A 9,649-nucleotide genomic window follows, 5' to 3' on the forward strand; every position below is an offset into this window, starting at 1 on the left:
CCCCCCCCACATCCCCTCTGACCTCCACCGGACCACAGACCCCCCCCCCATCCCCTCTGACCTCCACCGGACCACAGACCCCCCCCATCCCCTCTGACCTCCACCGGACCACAGACTCCCCGACCCGTCTGACCTCCACCGGACCACAGACCCCCCCCATCCCCTCTGACCTCCACCGGACCACAGACCCCCCCCATCCCCTCTGACCTCCACCGGACCACAGACCCCCCCATCCCCTCTGACCTCCACCGGACCACAGCTCCCCCGACCCCTCTGACCTCCACCGGACCACAGCTCCCCCGACCCCTCTGACCTCCACCGGACCACAGACCCCCCCCATCCCCTCTGACCTCCACCGGACCACAGCTCCCCCGACCCCTCTGACCTCCACCGGACCACAGACCCCCCCCATCCCCTCTGACCTCCACCGGACCACAGACCCCCCGACCCCTCTGACCTCCACCGGACCACAGACCCCCCCCCATCCCCTCTGACCTCCACCAGACCACAGACCCCCCCCCCATCCCCTCTGACCTCCACCGGACCACAGCTCCCCCCATCCCCTCTGACCTCCACCGGACCACAGACCCCCCCCATCCCCTCTGACCTCCACCGGACCCCCCCCCCCCCCCCCCCATCCCCTCTGACCTCCACCGGACCACAGACCCCCCCCCCCCCCCCCCCATCCCCTCTGACCTCCACCGGACCACAGACCCCCCCCGACCTGTCTGACCTCCACGGGACCACAGACCCGTCTGACCTCCACCGGACCACAGACCCCCCCGACCTGTCTGACCTCCACGGGACCACAGACCCCCCCCCATCCCCTCTGACCTCCACCGGACCACAGCTCCCCCGACCCCTCTGACCTCCACCGGACCACAGCTCCCCCCCCCATCCCCTCTGACCTCCACCGGACCACAGACCCCCCCCCCCCCCCCCATCCCCTCTGACCTCCACCGGACAACAGACCCCCCGACTCTCCCTCCTACATCCAAACACTTGTCGTCTCTGTTTCTACTTCCTTCTATTGAATAGCGCCACGCCTTTATCATTTTTGTCCATGTTTCAAGGTCTTGTTTTATTTAAAATATACAGTTTAAAAATGTCATGTACCTGAAACTTGTATGGGTGTGCGGGCCTTTATATTATTCTGTTTAACAGTAGCTTAAACAGTCGTACTTTTGGCTCTGCCTACATAGCTTGTGTATTTGGGGCATGCAGGTTTCTAAAGGGGAATAAGCCCGTCTAGTAATTTGAAGGTCTTGACTGACGTGGACGACCTCTCTTTTAACCTTCTCTTGAGGGAAGCGCTTATCCTACAGTAGCTCTTTCTCAAAACATCCATTGTTCAGGCTGCAGGAAAAGGGTTCAAAGAGAAGCGCCGTCGAAGGCGGACGTAACAGATCAAGATCAGACGCTTGTGACACCCTGACCTTTCATTTACCTTTCATTCGAGGGCAAACTTCAATAGAATCCCTCATCAAACATTCAAACCCAATGCATTACTCTTCACTAGCTTGCAGAGATGAAAGGGGATCAAAGCAGGTCTAACCTGGTGTAAATCAAAGGCATCGTTTTGTACAATGTGCTCTCTTCGGACTTCAGTCCTTTAACGTTTCGCTGATTGTCACGGGTGTTGTTACTGTATTTTTTGTTCCAGGTCTAGTAAGAGAACCGAACCACATTGGAGTACCCCCTGTACCACTTGTAGCTTTTGCTTTTAAATAGACCATTTTTAATGTTCAACCTTTGAAAAATAAAGCAATGAATAATGTATGTCAGTTGTGTTGTTAATCCAAGCTGTGGGGAAGCCAGTACCTCTCAAATTAGACATCTGATTTATGAAATCCATTCACTGATCGTGGCTCAAGGTGAGTGAAATTTGATGGATGGATCTAGATTTCTATAGGTTCATACTGGCTCTAAATGTCAACTAAAACGATAGACACCCCGATCCCTTCTGTCTGTTTTGGTTGAATCATTGAAGACCACACAGTTTGATCATTTCTATCAAAGCTGTTTATTTTGAAGACGTCGGTCACCTAAAATGCAGATTTGAGCTCACCGTTTTCACACTCCCGACAGAAGAGTAGAAAAATAGAATTTCCACAGTTCCTTACAAGTAGCTATGAGAAAGCGTTCCTTTCTTCTTCTCCAGATATATATATATATATATACACAACAAATACATGTGGCATATTTGTTTTATATATATAGAAAAATGTCTATTTACAACAAAACAATAGATTTTCAGAGAATTGTGTTCATAGGTACCTAAAATAAAACAAAAATATTCTTTTTGAAAATTACTATGTACATGAAGCATTGGCTACACTATTACAAAGACAGGGGGTTGCATGGGCTGGTAAAAAAGACTTGCATAAGAGGAAGGTGACTCCTGGCCGCTGCCAGGGAAGGCACTAACGTCTCAGAAGGGTTTGGGGTGGTAACAGAAGGGTTTGGGGTGGTATCAGAAGGGTTTGGGGAGGTATCATAATGAGTGAGAGGAAGGAAGTCAACAGAACAGTCTTAGACTGGCACAGCCCTCCCGTAACCCCTGATAGAGGACACCAATGAAGGCAGGAACATGAGTAGCGTCCCCTACCTACCCACCTATCTACCTACCCCCCTACCTACCTACCCACCCACCCACCTACCCACCTCCCTACCCACCCACCTCCCTCCCTACCCACCCACCCACCTACCTACCTACCTACCTACCTCCCTACCCACCCACCCACCTCCCTATCCACCCACCTCCCTCCCTACCCACCCACCTCCCCACCCACCCACCCACCCACCCACCTACCTACCTACCTCCCTACCCACCCACCCACCTCCCTACCCACCCACCTACCTCCCTACCCACCCACCCACCTACCTACCCACCTATCTACCTACCTCCCTACCCACCTACCCACCTACCTACCCACCCACCTACCTACCTACCTACCTCCCTACCCCCACCCACCCACCTACCTACCTACCCACCCACCTACCTACCTACCTACCTACCTACCCACCCACCTACCTACCTACCTACCTACCTACCTACCCACCCACCTACCTACCTACCTCCCTACCCACCTACCTACCTACCTACCTACCCTCCGACCGTGCCCAACTGCTGGTTCCTGTGATTGAGGCGAAACACTGGTTGATCTTTAAAAGCTTATTAGTTATGCAGCTATGTGAAATTGTGTGTTTGTGTGTGTGTGTGTGGAAAAAAAAGAATGTTTAAGCCCAAGTGTCACTGATGTCGAGTTCAAACTACCTGTACCTAGTATTTGATCAGCAGAACACCTATTCCACCAACAGGGGGCACTGCTCCACAATGAGTGTAGGCTAAACAAACAATACTGTGAAGGGATTTTGACATTAGTGCAAGGTGAGACCATCTGTACAAGCATCTTTCAATATCTTCCAACATCTACAGCATATTATCAACAAACACATTTCATTCTCAATAATTCAATACGCGATCGTTCAGAATTATGATCATTGTTGTTTTCCCGGGGTTCGTACATTTGATCTTCATTGCAACATTCTCTTTTGTTCAACCGCTGTGATGAAAAGTACACATACACGTACACACAATGGAATCAAGTCAATCAATCTCATGAAAAACAAAACAAAATGGCTCCAGCTCTGACACACTGCCAGGTTGGTCATCATGTTAGTGACTCTGTCCAGGCCAGAAACTCAACCCTGAACGGCCTCAAAAACAAGGCATTGTTCATCTGTGTCAGACTAGTAGTCTGTCCAACAAAACAGTTCATACTTGTGGACTAGAGTGACCTAATTCAGCTCATACCTGTCAGCGCGAGTATTCGGGGGAAAAAAGCAAGTCATAGCTTATGTATAGCAAGTCAATTACTGTAGTTCATACAATAGAAAATAATAGGCAAGACTTCAAAGCCAAATCTGCCAATTTCCAAAAACACACGGCCAGATGCAATTAGCAATGCCTTGTAGGCTTATTTCAAATAAACTAGCTTATAACAAAAGGACAAACTTAATTGACAAGGCAAACTACACTTTCTTGTTCCACAAGGCTAATGGTGGTGGGGGGGGGGGCCTTAGGGGGGGAAAAAATGTCCCTCAGAGGGTATAAAGGTGGGCGGGGCAAAATGCTGATTGGATCCTTCAAATCCCTATGTTACTGTTGGGGGGGGGGGCCTTCCTGTCCAGAGAAAGTGTGGATAACATCTCAGAAGTTAACACTAGCTTGAATTTGTAGTTCCATTCTCGGGGCTTTGAGGGGGGGGGGTGATTTACGCTCTGTCCCAAAGCTGCCCCTCCTCTCCACCATCTTTAGGGGCGAGCCCTGGGTGACCCCCGCCCACCGACACAGCGCTGTAGCCTGCGGGGTTGTGGAGACGGAGAGAGAGAGGGGGCCGAGTGGCTATTTTGGGTCTCGGGCTCTCGCTTTGCACCCCGGTGACCGGACCCCCACGGCACCCCCGCCAGGGGTCGCGACTCAGGGGTGCTGCATGCCTTTGGGGGAGGGGGGGGGGGACGGGACGGAGGGCTAGAGGAGGAGGGGATGGACGGCTGCAGGCGGGGGGGGGGGGGGCTCAGGCGGTGACGGGTCCGGTGTTCGCCTGGGCCACGCTGCTTCTGACATCGGTCTTCTAGTTCTATCTATTCCCTCCTCTTAACGGGAACAGTCACACAACACTGTTAGTCTCATAGAATTAGATACTGTAGCAAGTGGATGGAAAACCGATTCCTAGTTATTCAAAAGCTATCAATGGAAAATAAATACTTAAGTATGATACCTCAAACGGACTACCGTCCCCGATTCAGGCAACCATTGGTATTAAAATGTTTAATGACGCCAACCTTTCACACTCGTGAAAGTGTTCCTTTTTCCAAACCCCATATTTCTCTTTCATTTCATTAATCTTAATAGTTCCTGCATCACACGAAAGCCACCCCGCTATTGATAGTTTGGGCTTCAGAGTCCTTTTTGAGCTCAGCTTCTTGGCAGAGAGAGCATTGTCCCACAAGGACGCACACACCCACACCCACACCCACACCCACATCCACCCACACACACCACGCACGCACGAGCAGCGCCAACAGCGAGAACTCACCCACGGGAGGTCGAAATGATTAATGTGAAAGGCGGGGTAAAAAAAACAACAATGAGTTCAGTTACAGTTTGTGCGGATGTTATGATCAGAGAGCGACGATGATATCTAAACAGTGTTCAAGCTTAGCGGATTAGCAGTACCAGATGTGCTCACCATTACGTTCTCATGAGGGACAACTCGTTATAAAACAGGGTGGGGATTCAGGCTTACGTGCTATTTGAAGAGGAGGGAGAGGGGTAGGAGTTTGGAGAGGGGTAGGAGTTTGGAGAGGGGTAGGAGTTTGGAGAGGGGTAGGAGTTTGGAGAGGGGTGGGAGTTGAGAGGGGTAGGGGTTTGGACAGAGGTAGACAGTTTAGACAGGCGCAGACGTTTAGGGTCAATACCCCCACGAAATAGGCAACCCCCGCATGGGGGGCGCCACGAAGATGTGCCACAAAAGGTGACGACGGTTAACGATGCTCACCTTGGGATTCAAGGACAGAGCGAGGAGAGGAGGAGACTTAATCAGTTGCAAAACACTTCTGACCAACTCGATACCCGGCTCGTCTCAAACTACTGCTTCCAAGCAGGCTAAAACAATGTTTAACTGACACAGCAGAAATCTAATTAAGATGAAACCATGAATAAATAAAGAATAGCGAATTCTACTCCACTCTGCCAGCCGAGACCAATTCAAATCCACACTCACTGACTTCACTTTTATTGGTGCACATAATGTATACGTTTATTGGCCTTGGAAAGACGTACGGTATCTGGAGGACTGCAGACACACAAAGCCTCTCTCCACCCAACCGGCAACATGACCGACTCTGCATACGATGCCACCGATCATCACACGGACGCAAGTAAAGGGATCCCAAAATGAGACCCACCCTCTATAAGTCAGCACCACCATCGTAGACCACAGCCAATGGTGTTAGAGTACCCCACACAAACCAACCAATCAGGTTCGAGGGCTACGCTGTCCTGCACTATCCACATGGGGCGTGGCACTGAAAAAGACATTGAGTTAGGCAATTTGGATGAGCGAGACGAAATAAGTCCAAGGTATTTCAGGCGGTTTTCTCTGAGAGAAACATCGTTTTGTTACCCGTCGGATGTGAACCGCTGCTTTCGCAGACGAACACGAGGCTTCGGCATTCTTCAGAGAGCAGCGCTCGGACATGAGTCCCATCCCGAGGGGGAAAGTGTCTTAGTGTTGAGGTACACAGTGAGCTCTAGAGAGGCTGGAGATGGTAGTTTCCAGAGTGGGGAGAGGCTAAGACCGTGAAGATAATTACGGTGAAGTCGAGACATGTAGTCTTTCGACGCCTCTGTGCTATGGGAGTAGCATTAAAAACCAGGAGAAAAAAAGAGAGAAAGGCGTTGGGGTGTTTAATGTGAGAGACGGGGGCCGTGAGGGGGTTTATGCTGGTTTTTTGAGTGGTTCCTTCCACAGATCATGAAACATTTCATATTCCTCTAGAGGAACCATTGAGCCGTTTTTTTAAACAGTTCTCTAACCATCCAGCTCAGCTGACATCATCATAATCATAGCTGTTGGGTACAGCGATGCCAGGATCGGGGTTCACGGGGTCAGGGGGTCAAAGCAGTCCAGTTCAGATCATCAATGACGAGTTATGGGGATGAGGAACCAGGCTTGGTTTGGACGAGGTCCATTCATCTGGGAAGTCCACACAGAGGCAAAGTCATGGCCCCAAAACTCATAAATCATACATTTACACTAGAGAATCCACACTAATTATTCATTGTTAATCTGGACATTTGGTGACCCAAATACTAGTAGATGGAAAAGCTAGAGACACCGGGAGCCAGTAGGGATAGGCTTGAATAATGGAACACTAGCCTAGCACCATTGTACAATGTTCGGCCCTAAAGTTAACAACACAGTCCCATCTTGATGTGGTAACATCTGTAAAAGCATAGCCGTCCTTCCAGGGACCAATGGGAGCTTTGAGTAGTGGCTCGAGTCTCGCTAAACAAGCAGGAAAATTGGGCATAGTCATCTCTAATAATGCGGCTATGCAATTATTCCTGGAGAGTAGCCACACCGGTAGTGGAGGATTAACTTGTTTTTTTTTCCCCTTGTGGGCCATTGCCCAAATCTTAAATTGCACATATTGACATCCAGCTTGTGGTCGGAGAGGATTACAAGAGCTATTACTGCAATTCCAAGCTTTCTGAGGAGGATGAACTATTTGTAATTGCCAGGGTAGGGGTGGGGGGGGGGGGGTGGAAGAGACTTATTGCCTGGGCATTTTTCAATTTATCTTACGCAAACGGGGATAACGATATAAATATATAATCCTTCATAACTGGCTCTGGCGGTGCTGTTGGCGCGATGCAGAGAATGAGAGGAATGTAAATCTTTGGCCGTGACTGTGTCTGTGCTTCGCCATTAAAACGTCGGACGCCGGAGCGGCGAGGATTCGTTCGTTTTTAACGGCGAGCGGTTGAGGCTTGGAGGTTGGAATGGGGAATGGAGGGGAGGTGGGAGGGCGGACGCTCTATCGGGGATGGCGTGGAAGAGGCGGGGCTTCCCGGGCCAAGGGGGGGGGGGTGAGACGGACTTCAAACTGATCTGGGTGTGTCCACGCCACGCGAACTGGGTTCTATCCGGGGTCGCCACTCAACCGAACCGAGCCTGTCCCCCCCCTCTACGGCCTCCGTGGTGCTGTGCGGAAGGCACTGTGGAGACGGACCTCACCGGGGAGACACACCGCCCTCCCCTGGAAGGGGCTGGGATTACATGTGCTTAATGCCTTTGCCCTGAACTGTGCATGAGTATGACCCCCCCCCTCCCCCCCCCCCCACCACCACTGACCACCACTGGACACTCCTTTAATCCAACACGCGCCCCACACATCCTCTGTCTTAGTCTTTTTCCAGTCGGTCTGTGTTCTGAGCTCATCTAAGACTCCGGGCGGTTATTCTGGCTGGAGGTCAGAGGGCAGACTTCCTGTAAGGGTATTCTGCTTTGCTGGGTGACCTGCGGTCCCTGGCGCCCATCGTCTCTTCCCCGCCGCCCCCCTTGGTCTCCGGGGCCGGCCGGCGAGCGGGGGCCCAGTCCTCGTAGGCGTCCGCGTGCCGCGCCGGCCCCAGTCCGCAGGTCAGATCCGTTTCCGTTACGGCCCGCCTCTGCGCCCCGTCTCCGCCGGGCGGCGCCAGGGCGAGGTCCAGCCGCTGGGGGGGTTGCTCCAGGACGTCCAGGCGGAGGCGGTCCCCGGGGGCGGCGGGCCGGCAGGGGGGCGGCTGCGTGTCGGGGGGGTACGGCTGAGGGGGCGCGGGGCCCGGGGGGAGGGCCCGGCCGTGGCTGTAGAGGTCGGGACCGGCGTAGGAGCTGACGTGGCGGCCGGAGAACTCGTACAGGTCCGGGTACTCGGACTGGGCCTCGGGTTTGGGCTCGGCGGCGTGGCGCTTGCGGGAGGCGTGCGGGGGGTGGCGGCCGGCGTGGCAGTGGGGCGCGGGCGGAGCCACGGAGGGGGCGTGGTGGGGAGGGTGCGGGTCATGAGGCTCCACCTCCATGCTGACTTCTGGCGGGCGGCGCTCCTTGAGGGTCATGGCCGACACCCCCATGGCGATGTCGGGCATGAACTCATTGATGACCGGCTCCATGTTCTGTAGGAGAAAACACGCAAACATTAAAGCAAACAACAACAACAACAAAACAGCATCTATATTGGGTGTTTGATACCAAGTAAGAGTACAAAATGGTGCAGCTGAAACATCACAACTCCCCTCTGTACCAATGTTATTATAGTTAACGAAAACTAACTAAAAAACTAAAACTAGGTGTGAAAAAACATTTTAGTTAACTGAAATAAAAACAAAAACTAGGCTTTACAAAAAACGATAACCAACTTTAAATGAAAAAAAAAAATATATATTTTTTTAAATTAATAATTAAAACTAATTCAAACTAAACTGAAATTGAAAACAAAAAGTTAAAAATATAAAAATAAAAAACTAATGAAAAAAGCAAAACTATTATAACCTTGCTCCATCCTCACCCCTTGCTTGTCCAGATGTGGCGCGCGGCCCCCCCCCTGCAGGTTGGTACAGTCCGGCGGCAGCAGCTTGACCCCGGGCGGGTAGGCGGGGCTCCCGTGCTTGGAGGAGAGGGAGGGCTGGCGGTGGAGCAGGGTGTGGTTGCAGGGGTACGAGAAAGAGCGCGAGGGGGGCTGGCTGGGGAGGCGCGGGGGTCTCCAGCCGGCCTTGAGCTGGGCGTGGCCGGGCGTGGCCGGCGGGGGGTGGTAGGGGGGCGGGGGAGGGGGGAGAGGGGGGTGGAACCCCGCCACGGCCTCCATGTCTGTGTACATGCTCTCCACCGCCGGGCTGCTGTTGACCCGGCCGCGGCCCGACGGGCGCAGCGCCAGAACCGGGCTCTCGTCTCCGAAGCGCTCCTCCGGGAAGAACTTGTGTGGGTTCTGCAGGAGAACAGGATGAGCAGATAAGAGGCTGTCGGAGCCGATAACGCACGCAGAGACAAAAAATACAGTGAAATACAGCGTGTGTTCCTGTCTGTGTGTTCCTGTCTGTGCCACCATG

The 9,649-nt window shown here is 52.6% G+C and overlaps 1 protein-coding gene across 1 annotated transcript in view; it reads right to left on the minus strand.

Moving 5' to 3' along the window:
* Positions 1–8,044: 8,044 nt before the first annotated feature.
* btbd7 (BTB (POZ) domain containing 7) overlaps positions 8,045–9,649 on the minus strand; it is a gene marked incomplete at its 3' end in the record, with an annotated part of 56,044 nt that continues 54,439 nt past the window's right edge. The window contains exons 10-11 of the mRNA XM_084440180.1: positions 9,112–9,528; positions 8,045–8,719 (exon numbers count right to left, since the gene is read on the minus strand). Coding sequence (XP_084296306.1) covers positions 8,045–8,719; positions 9,112–9,528 — 1,092 coding nt within the window. The remainder of the gene's footprint in view (positions 8,720–9,111; positions 9,529–9,649) is intronic.

The sequence above is a fragment of the Borostomias antarcticus genome (genome assembly GCF_949987555.1).
Source record: "Borostomias antarcticus genome assembly, chromosome: 6".
Taxonomy (NCBI): Eukaryota; Metazoa; Chordata; class Actinopteri; order Stomiiformes; family Stomiidae; genus Borostomias; species Borostomias antarcticus.